Source organism: Tachypleus tridentatus, chromosome 7 (genome assembly GCF_004210375.1).
Source record: "Tachypleus tridentatus isolate NWPU-2018 chromosome 7, ASM421037v1, whole genome shotgun sequence".
In the NCBI taxonomy this organism is placed as follows: domain Eukaryota; kingdom Metazoa; phylum Arthropoda; class Merostomata; order Xiphosura; family Limulidae; genus Tachypleus; species Tachypleus tridentatus.
The window spans coordinates 157660536-157677710 of record NC_134831.1 but is presented as its reverse complement, the minus strand read 5'-3'; the positions used below and the strand labels follow the sequence as shown (position 1 = coordinate 157677710).

Here is a 17175-nt window from a genome sequence, read left to right as displayed (position 1 = left end):
AACACTTTTACTAATAAACCATAGAACAACATTTTGACCTCCCTAGGCCATCTTTGTTAACCTGAAGATGACCTAAGAAGCATTGTAATATTTCGTTATGGTGAAAAATAAGCTAATTCGTACCTATCTACAAAACTGCCTTATTCTTCTCAGTGAACATAAGAACTGCAATATCTGACAGAAATCAGCTTATCCATATTTATTTAGTGGCTTTAATCAGTGTAGTACTTCAGTTATCCAACTTATCTACTGCATACAAAGTGTAACAGGATCTCTTCAGTTTTTACCTACCAGCATAAACTTGACAGCAACATAAATTCATTATATCGTGCTAAATCGTAATTAAAAGGCAGAACAACAGAAAAAAATAACCACAGATAAGTTTTTCTCTTTTTTAATTTAAGCGCACAGTTACATCTGCGTTGTGCTTATCGCTGAACCATCGGATGGGTGACAAGTGTTGGAATTTTTACCATAGAATAACTTTATTTTAGAATTACAGGCACGTAGAAGCCGAATCCAATGAATAATTGTTGACAGAATAAAACTTATTTCAGAAATTAAAATGACCACCAACAACAAAGAAAAAAAGACTAAAGTAATTTCAATCCAGAAGCCAATGAGTCATATACTACTGTGAATAAATATTAAACATTTCGCAATTTTCTACTATAGTGCATAAAAAAACTAGAATTTGTGTTCAGTGCAAATAGGTTTTTATGAAAGAGAAATCTTATTCAAATAACCACGTTCGGTTTATACACAGTATACCTTAAAATAAACTGATAGCAAGTATGTCCATAGTTTCCTTTAAATTTTTTATGATCTTGTAGGAAAACTTTCAAATAATGTTGTTATAAACTCTTCTTGAATGGTATTTCACGCTTCTTTCAAGATCTTCTAAAGGTCATAAAAGTTTATAGAATTCTTGTTTAATTCTTCTTTACTCAACTAGTCCTTTACAGCTTTAATGATATCGATATCTGGGCATTGAAAAGGTCATTAAATTCGTTGAAGGCCTCTAACCTCCTCCTTCTTTTGCAAATAAGCTTTAATTATTCCGAATAAGTTTTTTATCATTATTTTCCTGTAAGATGAAGTTTTGCATCACTGGGAATAGCATAATGAATTAAAATTTGTTTGTGCCTTGCTGCAGTCAAGGTACCATCAATTTTCGGAAATTTCCTAACACTCTTTGCGGATGTGTATCCCCAAACTTAAACTGAATCTTCTCAATGCTTCACTGCTGCCTTCAAGCAAGGCTTTTTATAAGTTTCAGTTGTTCGTCATCTTACATACTGTCTTCTGTTAGATCTAAGTGATTGAAATTTTGACTGGTCTGTTCAAAGCATTCAAAGCATTGTTAGGTCGTCCAATTCCAGTGTTTGTGTGTACTTTTTTTTTTTAGTTTTGTTCACCCATTTTACCAGAAATTTTCTTCCTACAAAATATCCTTTAAGTCCCGATTTCGAAAGTAACCTTCATAATATTGATAGATGAATTATAACATCACATATTTCTGCCAGGTCTGTTGCCAAGTTAACGCTTATCTTCTGTTAGTTCTATTGCCAAGTCAACACTTGCATTCTTTCAATTCCTTAAGAATATTATCTTCAAGCATTTATCCTACTTGTTAGTCAACATTCCTGAAATTGTTAATTACAAATAAAGTTTTCCTGTACTTGTTGATTATATTTTAAATACAACACCTTGAAAATTCAGTGACGTAAGATGTTTCACTTAATATTTCCTTCTTCATCCAGAAACGCAATTCTATAACGATCTTCAACTGAAAATTTAGCCATATTATTTTAAGCTAAAAGTTAATCGTGACAGACCTGTATTTTGCAGTACAAAAAGTAATATTTTAGTTTTGTGGACATTCAGAGAAGAACAAGTGACGCTAATGACAAGGAACAGCTGACAATGAATGATCAATTAGTTTCGATTAATAAATATAAAGGTTTAGCTACTACAAAAATTCGTATTAGCTGTTCATGCACAGTTTACTTTGAATCGCTGCGATCACAAGGTTTTACAGATTCTGATGAACAAGAATTAAATATTGCTAAATAGCAAGCTTAGTTTATCCTCACCTAACTCAGCTGTGTTAATAACAGTCAAAACTAATAGCGGATAACACTAGTAAAGCTTTAAGTAAATTTTTGAAGATAATGATATATATATATTATGACCTCTCAATATGTCTAAGAATGTCTAAGTTACACCCCGTATTTTCATGCAAAGAGATGCTTGCGCATGCGTGGTTTCATCATATATGAGGGGAAGGTTTCGGTTTGGTCAATGGTTTTTATTTTCCACACAAACATAAAAATGTTTACAATGTCAATGAATTATCTTATTAGATTAATGCAGTTCTCTTAACGGTAAATACACACTAGTAAAAAAATGTGAATGTTCAAAGATACATTTTTTCACTTTTACATAAACAGCAGCGTCGCTATGGAACGAATATCACCGATTTGTATACCATACATAAAATGTTATTCTTTCGACGGAAAAAGACTTATTGTATCCATGTTGGGCCGCAGACATTTGCTGTAGCATTTACCTTAAGAATGTCATGTGATATTTTACACCATAAATTAATCAATCAATTGGAAGTTATACATATATATGTATATTGTGTGAAGTTCATTAAAATATGTTCACCATTTTTATTTCTTTTTCTTACAATATTTAACAACATAGAAGGGTAGAATGTTAATAGTTGTGGCGAAAGCAGAATAATCACCTAGTAATCGTACATCACACGTACATAAATTAAAACCTAACACACGTTTTCAATTAATAACCTGAAACCAGCTTACTTGAGGTAGATAAAGTTGAAAAAAAAAGAACCAATCAGAGCATATACGTATTGATGATAAACTTGTTTTGATTAATAAATAATGATAACGATATCCAATGTATTTGTTCGATTTTGTTATTTTCTTTACACTGGATTATTAGATAGCAAATTAATTTCAGAGTTTTATACACTAGTTAAGGTCGATAGCTATAGGACAAGAGTAACTTACCTGTAAATGGATCGGAACTTTCTTAACTGGTGTAACAGTCTTCGACATGATGTAAATTTTCACGTGTTCACTCAGGTCTAAGAGACAGGGGATGAAAATTTGGGTGCAGTTATTCCCACGCTTTTACCAATGTATATACACTTCTAGTTCCGGTACACGCAAGCGACCCAGTACTAAACAGGTGGAGAAACAACCTTTGAAAACTTAAAGTGCTGAGAGAAAGATGAAATAGTGTTTGTTTGTTTTTTTACTTCAAATCTACTATATGGTGTGGTGTTGAGTTTTATAACGAAATGAGATAACTCCTCCGTCAAATATTAGAGCTGTGAAGCTATTCAGAATTTAACGCCCATATGACGTCACTCGCAATATGACGTATTCTGCTAGCTTATATTCACATAAATTATTTTCCTATATCTTAGAGCAATAGCTAAAAGCTAGGAGAGAGTTTTTAATTTGTATAAGAGAAGAACAGATTGCTAATATGGCAAAACCCAACAGACTACGCACGCGTTCAATGCCACTCCTGCTCTGGTGGTGCTTGATGGAAGAAAATGGCCCTGCAGCGCCGCTGTCGCCCCGGACATCGTATATCCTATGCTATCTTCATGCAGACGATAAACGATCGATAGTACGTACTGCGGCTCCAAGAAAAAAAAATTGTATTTGACAGATCGAAATAAGAAGCTTATCGTACAGGACCGAAAAATCTGTGAGTATTTGAATTTACTGCAATTCTGCAGGAAAACCATACCAGGCAATATGATAATAATATCAACAATGACAGATTTGACATCCGTGTGTTAGCTAACCCTAAAGTTTGATAACGGATCAATGTAGATTACTCTTTCCGTTAAGCCTTAGTTCAGCTAAATATTTAATTTACTTGTAGTAGTCATTAAAAAAGTTATTATAAAAGTAAATGTTTAAAAACACATTTGTGAATTTTGTTTGCATTGTTATTATAATGTAAAATGTCGTTAATAATAATAACAGTATCTGAAAGTTGAATATTCTAAATTATACAGGTAGTTATTAGCATATAGCTTTTTGTTTGTAAAATAATATATTTAATTCCATCCTGAGTATTTTTTGCTTAAATGATATATATCAAAATTTTGTGATAATGTATTCCAAGTGGCAGGTTTTTCTTAGTATAATATACAGGGTGTTCGAAAAGTCACTGTGCACTTATATATTTATTAACAGACATGTTTCAATATAGAATACAGGAGGTAAATATTAATGACAATTATAAACAATGTTGAAAGTGATCCCCGTTGGCATCAATACAGGCCTGGATTCTTCTTATTTTCTAAACACTGCTATCAGTTGCTGGCTTGAAAAAGACTGAATGAATGCTGTTATCGCTGCTTTCAAAACTGCACAGTGACTTTTCGAACACCCAGTACTAACAAAATTGTTTGCTTTGTACTTCATGGGCTACTTGTAGAACAGTGACATTGACTGTCATTTTACAGCACTCCCAGGACTGAACGAGCGTGAACTGCGATTGGATTCAAACCTTTGATCAATAGATTGTAAGTCGAGCGTTCTAACCACCAGGCCATGCAAAGATCCTTTAAATGTTAATAAATATTTTAAATACAATTTCAAGATATTCTATAAGTGAAATGGAGTAGAGCTAGCCGAGATTTCTGAAGCTATGATACTGTTTGGTTTGTTTGTTTTGAATTTTGCACAATAGCTAGCTACACGAGTGCTATCTGCGCTAGCCGTCCCTAATTTTGAAGTGGGAGACTAGAGAGAAGACAGCTAGTTATCACCACCCACCGCCAACTCTTGAGCTGGTCTTTTATAAACGAATAGTGGGATTGACCGTAACATTATAACGCCCCCACGGCTGAAAGGGCGAGCATGTTTGGTGTGACTAGGATTCGATCCCGCGACCCTAAGATTTAAGTCGGATGCTTTAACCGCATGGCCATGCCGGGCCTATGATGCTGACTAACTTACCGTTCCATCAGTAATACTCGCTGTTTTAGCCATGGTGGCATTATTATATGACGGCCAATCTCACCTTTCCTTTGTAAAACAGTATCCCAAAAGTTGGCAGTGGGTGATGTTGACTAGCTGCTTTCCTTCTAGTTGTTCACTGCGGAATTAGGAGCGCCTAGCGCATATAGCCCTCATGTAGTTTTGTGCGAAATTCAAAATATACCTAAGTAAAGTTTTTTTTTTTATTATTGATTCTGAAAAGCCCGCCAGTGGCACAAGTCCCCGGTTGGATAGCAGTATATTTGCAGAGATGCCATTCATTACGATTTGAGCATAATCATTACGATTTTAGTGCATACATTACGACTATACGCTCATACAAACAAATATTACGACTTGTTGCAACTCCCAAATTATTATATATTATATAGGCCTATACAATAAAGTGGTAAATTGTTCTCCCAGGGCTTGAAAGGGGTGAAAAGAAAATTTCTAGTGAAATACAAATAAATTTTGATAATAAATAAAAGACATAGTCCAAATGGCTACTTGCGATAATCATGTTTGTATTTGAAATAATAAAAAAATATTTGTATCTCCGACGTCTACTAATAGTTTGAGTGCGGTGCTTCTCCATACTGGGTACGTGGGGGAATCCATAGTTACGTCATCAGTGCTCGCGTAGATTGGTATTTCTAGTTTTTTAAGCGTCATAGAAACACCAATGCGATCGTTCACAAGTTGGAAAAAGTGGCATCGTTCACCAGATTGTCTTCTTTCTGGCAAATCTAAAAGGACTAAAACTGTGAAAGGGCTCTGTCTACAATCATTACGCTCAGTCATTTGAAATAGTTGGCATCTCTGAATTTGCTGACTTAACAATACAAAAAGTCGAAGTTTGATTTCCTGCAGTGGATATAGCAGTTAGCCTAACATGACTTTGCTCCAAAGACAAACAGTCAGAGGCACACTGATAAGTCTTTGGATTTATAACGCTTAAAACCAAGAGTATATACCCGTGGTTGACGTAGCACAAATATCACATTATGTATCTGTGTGCTTAACTACAAACGAAGAAACATAAAGTGAAATGTGGATATAGTCTCTGTAACTATGCGTTTCGATAACAGGTTTTCATATATCCACAGAATGAAAAGCAAAGGAAATGAATAATTTTCACAATCGAACGTAGGATGGTTGTCTTTGCCTTTTTACTGGTTGGCAGATACTTTAATTATCAACTGTTCGGGACGTTCTTACTTGAAGTGTGAGCTGAAGTTGTCACACCATGGAAAGTACTCAAGGCAGAACAACCAGTCTCCACGAGGTCAGGACATCATTCTATTCAAACAACATCAATTGAAGTCGTGTTTGAAGGTTATTCAGTCTCTAGGTTTTTATGTGTTGTCAGCAAGGAAATGTTCTATTTATATAGCCATCTTCGAAATTGAGGCAATATAGTTGGAAAGCCAACAGCGAGTTGATGTATTTTTTAATGTTCATTTCGTAGGGAGCGCCAGCTTCTCCCCAGTAAGGGGTCTGCGAAGGGGTCGACAAAAAAATAAAGTAAATTGCACTCTACATCTGGTGGGAACACATACCGCAATATTTATGAATTGTGCCAGCTTTGAAATATTGCATTGTTCGTTGGTCGTGGGGGCTACTGAGGAGGTTAAAGAATATTTAGGGGAAATCTTATTCCCCTTAAAATATTACCGTAACCCCTGGTTTCATTTCAGAAACTACACATTAACACTGTATCTTATAGCAATGCTGAAACACTAACATATATAATTACATGATATTTACTCATGTTTGTTTTTGTTTGTCTGCAGCTCCAAATTACAGAAGATCCGGTTGTTAAGCCTGTTATTTATATAATGTGCAGTTCAGGTGAACAAATAAATAGTAAAGTCATTACAGCTTTGGCTAATCTTGTATATTTAACTGTGGCAGTTGTGAAGTTACTGGTATTTTACTATTTGTAAGTTATGTAATAATTTTTCCCTTTTGAAACGCGGTAAGGGAAGTTGTATTTTTCTTTTTCACATATCTGCCTATTTTATTCTATAGAACTAAATGAAACGTAAAATGGTAGAATCGATCTGTTAAAGGTGTTTGAATTATTATCTCTTCTTTATTCCATTTCTGAAGGCCAGGTCTTTTACACGTTTTAAAATAAATATAATTTTTATACGTTTTTATTTTTATGACTGTTTTGTGAGGGAGACGACATGGATGGTTACTGACTTGTATTTTTCAAAAAGTAAAAAGAAAACGAAAATACTTCTGTACATGTACACATAGTAAAGAGTTAAACATGGTATGGTGTTAGAGTAAAGCATGTGCTGCCCACGTGGATAAAAACTGCAAACACTTGAATATCCTGGGGTAACGAATGTGCTTAAAAGTACCGATGGTAACACCCTCAAGTAATTGCTTTACATTGATCAGGACTGCTATACTACGTACATCTTTCGCACGCCATTGTACACGTGGCGATTGGTGTGACAGAAAATCGGTACTGTAATTTGGAACTACCAATTTTGTTAAAACATGTAATGAGAATAAACTTCCGCAATTCGCAAGATGTATGTTTGGTATTCTGTCTCCCCTCTTCTTTTTCTAGTTTCACTCTATCGGTTAAAACGTTAGATATAAAGAATATGTTAGACTCAAAAATTTAAATGTATAAGGAATCCAGAATAGCGACTTTTGTCTTGCTTTTGTTTAATTTTGTGTATTTTATCATTAACTCTGGTCAAAGCAAAGTTACCCATATTGATCAGAACAAAAATTAATCCCGTAATGAATATAGCTACTTTAATCTATCATTCTTACTTATAACGATTAGTAAGACATCCTTTCGAAAATCAGTAGTTGTTCAGCTTATCAACTGTTTGTGTGTATGTGTGTGTTTTATAGTAAAGCCACAGCGGACTAGCTGCTGTGTCCACCGAAGGAAATCGAACCCCTGATTTTAGCGTTGTAAATCTCAAGACTTACCGCTGTTCCAGCGGGGAACTTTATTAACTGGATGGCAATAAACATTTTAGAGGAAAAAGGTAGTTCACTAACAACAAAGAAACCGAGTTTGGTGACAAGAAAATCAACTGAAATAACAACATTTCTGTGTATTTTGTGGCTGCACATCAAAGAGTATGGTTTCAGAAAATTCTCGTATAATTCATTCAAACAAACGTCTCTAAAGGAATGAAAATTATCTATTAAAATTGGAAGGGAAAACTGTTAAACCAAACTAATGAGCTAAAGCTTATCAGTTAAAGATTTATAACGGAAATGAAGTTTCTCTCATTAATTTTCTTGTGGAACTTATTTGATGGAGAGGTCGACTGATTCCAAAGGACTAACAGAGTTTACCTTTGTATAATATCTTAAACTTTTTTTTACATTTGCGTTGCCGGTTGAACAGATATTTGGTATTTTCAGTATATGACAGAGACCATCAAGGCACAATCATTCCTAATTTTAAACTGCTGACCCAAGGAAGGGCAACCATAACCAGTCACCAGCACCCACCATCTATGAAGCTACTCACAATCCTCACCATTCTAACAGCTGAAAGTATGAAGCTTGTTAAGCGAGATATCGCGGCAGAAGTTGGACCTTTCACTCTGCAGTAAAAGTTCATGTAATTCACGTACCAAACAATTAGATTGTGGCAAGTGTGGGTAAATACAATTTCTTTTAAATTAAAACTGAGTTAAAGCCAAGTCAGAGAAACGGTGACTACTAACTAATGACCAAATGATTAATCGTTAAAAGACACATTATTTCACGGTAAAATATGTCTTAAACAACGATTACACCAAGTCATAAGGTGCCGAACTTCCTAGCTGGAGGAAGAGGGACATGATATTTAGTGGCATCATATATTTATGATATTACATTGTGATATGACCGACAGTGATGAGTGGTGATATTAATATTGTTATCAATTTTTATTGTGATGTAATATCACGCACGCGTTAATTCTAAAGGATAACATTATCTCTGGGCCTAAGTTTTCTTCAAGCCTACCGGGCTATTCCTTTTGTTGTTAATTAGGAATACTTAAATTAGTTTATTCGTGTGAACAAAGGCCACTTCCAGCCAGTATGATAAATTCTGGTATTAACGAAAGGCCTCATCGGCATTGGACGTGGCAAATATAGTGTGAATGTTAGTGAATATTCGATAATCACAGAAAGAACAATGAGTGAGATTTATGTGAAGAAGTCAGAAAGCACAAGCAGCGGAAATCTTTTGAAAACATTATATAGCCTAGTCCTAAACTGAGAATTGAATTGATTTATAACCTGTGAAATGTAGGTGTTGCACTGTCATGTAGGAGGCGGTGGTTTCTAGCTGTCTCTCCCGTTTGTCCTCTAGTAATAATTTCAGTGACGAGTTTCCTTTTCACGTATTCGTTTGCTTTACCGGCAGCGAAAATTATGTTCCTCGTGCGAGGGAAGAAGTTTGTGAATCATAAAAAGAAGGGTAAAAAATATAACAAAATTAAGCTAGATGTTACGTCATAAAGACTATAGCTTCAGTTTTAGTCATTGTAATTTAGACTCTGGTAACAGATATTTATAAACAGCTACATGTACATATAATACACCGAACTGATTGAAAGACAGCATTTGTATCTCATAATTTATCATAAGTAAAACTTAAGATGTACACAGCAAATATTATGCACGTTCATGTTGTGAACAAGTCATATGTTAGAGGCCCCATACACACACACGCATGAGCATGTACCTTCCTTGCCCTCACATGTATTGGCGTTCGTGGATGAAAAGCCTCCGGTGAATCAGCGGTAAGTCTGTGAACCTATAACGCTAAACATCAGGGTTAAATACCAGTAGTGGGGTGAATATAGATAACATATTGTATAGATTTGTGCTTAATAACAAACAGTCTTGAAAATTTACTATATTTACAAATTACTGAAAAGTTACAGGACGTATTCTACTGGGATCTTTTTTCAATGAAATACAGAGATGCCAACTATTTCAAATGACTGAGCGTAATGATTGTAGACAGAGCCCTTTATCATTTGCGGCTACTAGGCCTGACAAATGTCTCTAAGCTGTTTATTACTATATTATTATTATAACTATTATTATTTATTACTGCTATAGATTGCTCATTTATGACTGTGTTTTGTGTATTCAATAAATAAATTTTAAAAAATATTTTGAAATTATGTCTTTTATTTAGTTCAGAATAACAAACATACTAGGCCTGGCATGGCCAAGCGCGTAAGGCGTGCGACTCGTAATCCGAGGGTCGCGGGTTCGCGCCCGCGTCGCGCCAAACATGCTCGCCCTCCCAGCCGTGGGGGCGTTATAATGTGACGGTCAATCCCACTATTCGTTGGTAAAAGAGTAGCCCAAGACTTGGCGGTGGGTGGTGATGACTATCTGCCTTCCCTCTAGTCTTACACTGCTAAATTAGGGACGGCTCGGTGCAGTGGGCTAACAACCTACTCACTTAAATACTTGTTGAAGAATCCGCAAGCGATTGCGGCCCCTATGTTCCTAGATGGAATCTAAGGGTGATAACTAACTAACTAACATACTGGTAAAACAACATTCAACATGCACAAAGAGTAAGCAGAAAAAGCCTTTGTGTAAGGACTAGTTTATATCATGTTTATGACACTTATTGCAATAGTTTTGCAGCTGTTGCAGCCTTTGCTTTCATGAAAATGTCTCTGGATGGTTAGGAGTTATAACAACATTGTCCATTTGACTGCATACACATTTTGTGTGTTATAATACTGTTCAAAACTGAGGTGCTCAAGTTTGGTCTGAACTTGCTTTTGTTTTTAGTCACTAAACTAAATACCCTTTTACTGTCAGCATTAGAATGGAAGATTGTAAGAATTCCAAGCATAACCCTACACAGAATGTCGTACTTCTGGTTGCCATTTCCATCCTTAACTGCAGACAGCTGAACCCAAAACGTGTTTCTGACAGTTTCTGAGAAAGTATCAATTTGATAGTTCAAATATTGCCTTTCCAACTTGTCAATAGTGTCGTGCTCATGTGTATTGACAAGGACAGGATACTTGTCTGTGAAGAAGCGTAAAGAAGAGAAATCTTTGCTGACTTTCAGTTTTGGATCAGCAACCACTTGGTGAATCAGAAGTTCATCATTTAGAGAGAAATGTTTCATCACGTAATTTGTCGCTGCAATATGGTATTTCTTGACACTTGTGTAGAAGCTGATCAGATCCAGGTCCTTTTCATATTTAACAATGTATTCCTTGGCAACATTTCCAATAGAAACTGCTTCATCAGACTTGTGTAAGTAGTCAAGTTCAGTGATGTTGCTTTCAAGATATTCTGGCTTGATGTATCTGACAAGTATATTTTTATCTTGTGTAATCAGAGTTCTATGCATAATGTGTATGCAAGGTTCTTCTCTTTGCAATATCAAATTGGTTTGCTCAAATAGAGGAATTGCAGACTGAAGAAAAAGGCAAAATAACAAGTTCATTTTGTTGTCCAAGAAAACTGTTAACTTATCTAACTTGCTCTATGCATAACTTTTCTTGGTTACTTCCTTGCTAGCTTTCGTCTTCTCTTTTTTCATTGACTGTTTCCTCTTTAGTTCAAGGTCAGACTGCCTAAACATATATTGAGTTATATAAAATGTTTCTTTGTCTGCCTTTAGAGACTGTTATCTTGTGTCCCTGTGTGGCTGAGAGGATGTCTTGACTGTGTTCCTGTGTGACTGAGAGGATATCCTGGCTGTTAAAGCCTTGCTACCTGACTGAGCTGCCTGACGTTTAGATCCTTTTGAATCTAATATTTCCTTTTCACAATGAAAATACTTCTTCAATGGCTTCCACATGTCCAATATTCTGTTGAGGCACACCCCATGTCATAGCCATTTTGTGTTAACAAGTTGTAGAATTTTTCTTGTTTCTTTGTCATACAATCCTTGAAACTCTTTGAAATGTTTTCTGCTAGCACTTTTGTCCAGAAAATAGTAGATATCTATCAATATATCAAAAACTGGGCAGGGCAGTTCTCTGGAAGCTTTCTGGGCAGCAATATTCATGAGGTGACAGGCACAGCCCATGAGGTAAATGCTAGACTGTCGTCTTGATATGTGTCCCATCACACCTTTACCTATACCAGACATAACTGAGGCATTGTCTGAAGAAAAACTAACACAGTTCTCCCATGGAATTTTTCTCTTTGTCAGTTCATGGTCCTAAAGCTTGAAAATATTCTCTCCCATTGAAGCTTCTTTCCATTCCACCATTGTCAAAAGGGAACAAACAATTTTTCTAAGCAAAGGATCAAGATATCGTACAACCACTGGATACAGTTTTGAGTCATCCATGTTTGTGGATCTATCTGTGACTAAACTGTAAACACTGTTAGTAAGTATGCTTAAAATCATTTTGTCATTTTCACAACCCAACATTTGTACAATAGCTGTAGTTTTGGTTCTAGCACAGCCATATTTTTTCGCTATATCAGAGTCTGAGAACATTTTTCTGAATAGATGTCCTGCATGATCGGCTACAGCTAGGGGTAAATCATAAACAATGACAAATTGCGTGAACATCTCTTCTGTATTTATAGTTTCATATTCTGAATTATTACTCATAACTGTTATCTGCATCGTTTTTGTCTTCGCCTCAGCCATTTGTTGGTGAGATACTGATTTTGTATGTCTGGAACAATCGTTTATCCCGCCATGCGCCACAGAAACATCGATGTGACAAACTGTACAAAACGCATGACTGTCACAGACTTTTGATGCAATGACCGGATATTTTGCACTATACTCTTTCCTAAATTTTTGATTCAAAGTTTTAGTCCTTTTAGATTTGTCAGAAACAAGACAATCTGGTGAACGAGGCCTCTTTCTCCATCTTGTGAACAATCGCATTGGTGTTTCTATGCCGCTTAGAAAATGAGAAATACCCATCTACGCGAGCGCTGATTGGCTGACAAGCACTGATGACGTAACTATGGATTCCCCATGTACCCAGTATGGAAGAGCACCGCACTCAAAATATTGGTAGACGTCGGAGATACAAATATTTTTATTATTTCAAGCACAAACATGATTATCGCAAGTAGCCATTTGAACTATGTCTTTTATTTATTATCAAAATTTATTTGTATCTCACTAGAAATTTTCTTTTCACACCTTTTCTGGGGGAACAATTTATCACTTTATTGTATAGGCCTATTTAATATATAATAATTTGGGAGTTGCAACAAGTTGTAATATTTGTTTGTATGAGTGTATAGTCGTAATGTATACACCAAAATCGTAATGATTACGCTCAAATCGTAATGGTTGGCATCTCTGGAAATACGAAATGAACATTCGTAATCTGTCTCTACTTGAATCACATTTACCACCAGTAACTCTAGTGTTCTTATGATTTTTACGTTTATCCGATGGTTGATGATCATATGAAGATTTCATATTCACATTGTATCAAAACCAAAACAAGTTTTGTTGGTCGTAATTCGCGCTTTTCATTCCTAAATCACCTGGTAGATGGTCACTCGAAGATTTCATTTTTCATTATTTTTAACCTCAATCGTCCGTTAAAAGGCCATTTATTTACTAGTTTTTATTTTGTTTTTTTCATCTTTAAAAATCATTTAGGTTCTCACTTGTAAGTCTCACTATTCATCGACATCAAACACACATAATATTGATTTCTACAAATCCACCAATCCAATGCTACATTAGTTTTGTAGCCACCTGTCTTTGTTTTGTATTTTATTTAACTACAAGACTACACAAAGGGCTATCTGTGCTCTACCAAACTCGGGTATCGAAACCCTGTTTCTAGCTTTGTAAGTCCGCAGACATACCGATGTGCCACTGGGGGGCTTTTCTTTTGATATCTCCTCATTACAGTGTTCAATATAGGATAACGAATGATATCAGTTGATATTAAAGGTTAATGGTGAATAACTGTTGTTTCAGGTTAATAGATGATATTTAATGTTGTTACGAGTTAATAACAGTATTGAACTGGTGATGAGGTTGCAAAGGCCTTGAATTTGCAGCTTGCTGATAAGACAGTCAAGGAACGACACCTAGAAACGACGTTTCGGTCTTCTCACATGTAAACTTCTGATGAACATGTCACAGAGGGAATTATATTCAATTTCCTAACACATTCCTTCTACTAAGTAGGTCACAAAAGAGCATTGTTTCGATCCAGTAACGTGTACATTGTCATTAACAAACTACAGAAGATCATCGTTTCAATCCATTAACGTGTACTTTCTTATTAACAACTCATAGAGAAATATCGTTTCAATTCGTTAACGTGTCTCTTCTTAATAACAACTCACAGAAGAGCATCGTTTCGATCCAGTAACACGTACCTTTTTGTCAACAAATTACAGACGAATGATGTTTCTGTCCCTTAACATGTGCCTTTTCATGTATAGATCAGAAAGAAAAATAAAACACTTTCGATCCGTTACGTCTACTTTCTAATGATAATTTCACAGAGGAAAAAACGCTTTGAGCCTTCAAGGAAGATGTGTGTGTGTGTATGAGGGAGCATTGCGCAATGATGTATTTTGAGGATACTGAAACAAAATTATTTGTACATGTATTTTCTCGGCTATATGCAGCTAGAAAGTGTAGAAGTTCCGTCTTTATATATATGATAAGTGAGAAATTTTATATAACAGAAGTACGTATCATAGTGTAGGCCAAAATGTTCTGTATAGGTATCTGTATAATTGGTACAGGGAACAATATACATATTAAGAGCTCGTACAACATGTTCACATGATAAACACAGCGAAAACATTAAACAAACAACGGGCGAAAAATTATCTTCACTGATGATCAAGAGTAAAGTAATTCCAGAAACGATCATGAATAACACATATAGTCACTTAACCAACACCACCAAATACTGAAACACTACTCTGACGTGGTGCTACAGAGCCCTTGACAAGCTTTACAACAGAGAAGTACTCGCCAAAATAATTGGCAGAGTTATAGTCAAGTGAAAAAGAAAGCCTATGTTTGGACACATTTCTGTCCTTTATCATAGGTAAGAAAATATGACAAAATTCTTTCTGTTTTAGAGGCTTGACGACTTTAACAACCTATCAAGAAAACAATTTGTATTCAGAAACCAGAATTCCACAGTTGACGTTGACTACATAGAAAGCCACCAGGACTTGCAACATAGGATTTGACTCCACATTTAGACACACTAAACAATCGGTGGATCAATAACATGTTTCATTGAATCCAAAACTTCATAAAAGAATGTGACTCGGTAACGTGGTTTTTCCACTTAGTATGACTGGAGTTTTGGAATATGTATCTAAAGTGCAAGAAACCTTTCTAGTGCGAAGTTCCAATAAAGTAAGAAAACAGAGAACTTCTTACTCGAGAATATTTTATTAATAATGAGATGATAACCATATTTCTCGCTTGATTTAGGTACTCTTGTACACAAACATCAGATAATGAAAATTTATACTTTTGCAGGCACTGAATATAGCAGATATAATGTGGTCAACCTATTATTAGAACGATTTTTCACTCTCATTCATTACATTCTCATAATCAACACTGCATATTTTCTTTCAATATTGGAAAATGCTTGTGAAAAGTTTTCCTAATTTCTCATTCATTGAAGTTTTGAAACTAATACTTTAATTTGAACCGGGGTCCCAACAAATTTCATTGTCCACTCTCCGGAGTTCTATGGCAGAGCTGTACAAAAGGCTATCAGCACTATTTCAGCACAACTCCCAGAGAAATATCGGGAACCGAACTACGTATTTTAGAGCTCTAAGTCCCTAAACTTACTCCCTATCCACTGTCGGACTCAAGACCATTGAGACACTAACGTATCTTTTTAGGACCCGGTTTTGAGAGAGATGTAACGCGTACCCTCTTCATGTGCTGAATAAACCGAAACCTTGCATCCTTCTGTCTTTTCGTTTAACCCCATATGTTATCTAAAATTTGCCACATTATAAAATTTTCACATCAAGAAAATTACCTTGTATTTTAAAGAACAACAATTATCACCCATTTTTTTTAAAATTGTTTTATTAAATATGTGGTTAGTGGACTTTAAAATATGCAGGAAGTTTTAGTTGCATCTCTCTTTTTTAGAACGTTTGTAGTTCAGAAGATTTATTATCAAATCTATATAAACACCTGGTTTTTTGTGTTTTATAAACAACAATACGCTTCATTTTCTTTTAAGGTAGTTTCTTTAATGTTATTAGTTATACTTTTAAAATTCATTTTCAACTCCATTGTTATATTCACGCGTTACATTCATGGAGATTATTTTCGGTCGTTAGCTTAATGGCCCGGCATGGCCAAGCGTGTTAAGGTGTGCGGCTCCTAATCTGAGGGTCGCAGGTTTGCATCCCCGTCGCACCAAACATGCTCGCCCTTTCAGCCGTGGGGGCGTTATAATGTGACAGTTAATCCCACTATTCGTTGGTAAAAAGAGTAGCCCAAGAGTTGGCGGTGGGTGGTGATGACTAGCTGCCTTCCCTCTAGTCTTACACTGCTAAATTAGGGACGGCTAGCACAGATAGCCCTCGAGTAGCTTTGTGCGAAATTCAAAATAAACAAACAAATCGTTAGCTTAATATATAGATTTTGGCCTAAATTAAATCTTTTAAGCAGGCCAAATCTCGTGACTAAAATGTAACAATCTGATTAATTTAAAAGTTATTTTTTGGTTCCGATTTATATACAGATTACTTTCGATCAGAAGTTACTTATAGCAGTCTCTAACATGAGAAATGAGGATACATACATTTACAGCTGTCTCGGTATGTAACGATAAACGGACACGATTTTTCTGACGTCATGACTGATGTTGAAGCTCTACGACCGAAGCCTTTAAAGGCAAACCACTTGAACAAGAAGTTAACATACCAACATATTCCTTGATGCTTTAGCTTTAGTCCTTTGTTGGAGTTAATAAACACATTAATACTATCTTAATTTTTATCATAAAGAAATTGTAATGCGGATACAAAATTACCACAAAAGCGTTAAAACACGTTGAACAGTTTGTTAATAGTATATAAATATTGGTATGACTGCTCTAATAAAAGTATTCTGAGCCACACCTAGTGTAACGTAAAAGCCGCAGTTTAACTCCCTT

The 17175-nt window shown here is 35.4% G+C and overlaps 1 protein-coding gene across 3 annotated transcripts in view; it reads right to left on the bottom strand.

Annotated features, from left to right (window-relative positions):
- LOC143256996 (dihydropyrimidinase-like) overlaps positions 1–17175 on the bottom strand; it is a 105154-nt gene that overhangs the window by 67113 nt on the left and 20866 nt on the right. The window contains exon 1 of one of the 3 annotated variants that reach the window (XM_076515024.1): positions 3042–3603. The exons of the other annotated variants lie outside the window; for them this stretch is intronic. Within the exon in view, the coding sequence (XP_076371139.1) occupies positions 3042–3089 (48 nt within the window). The 5' untranslated portion in view covers positions 3090–3603. Of the gene's footprint in view, positions 1–3041; positions 3604–17175 lie in introns of those variants that run through there. 3 annotated transcript variants of the gene reach the window in all.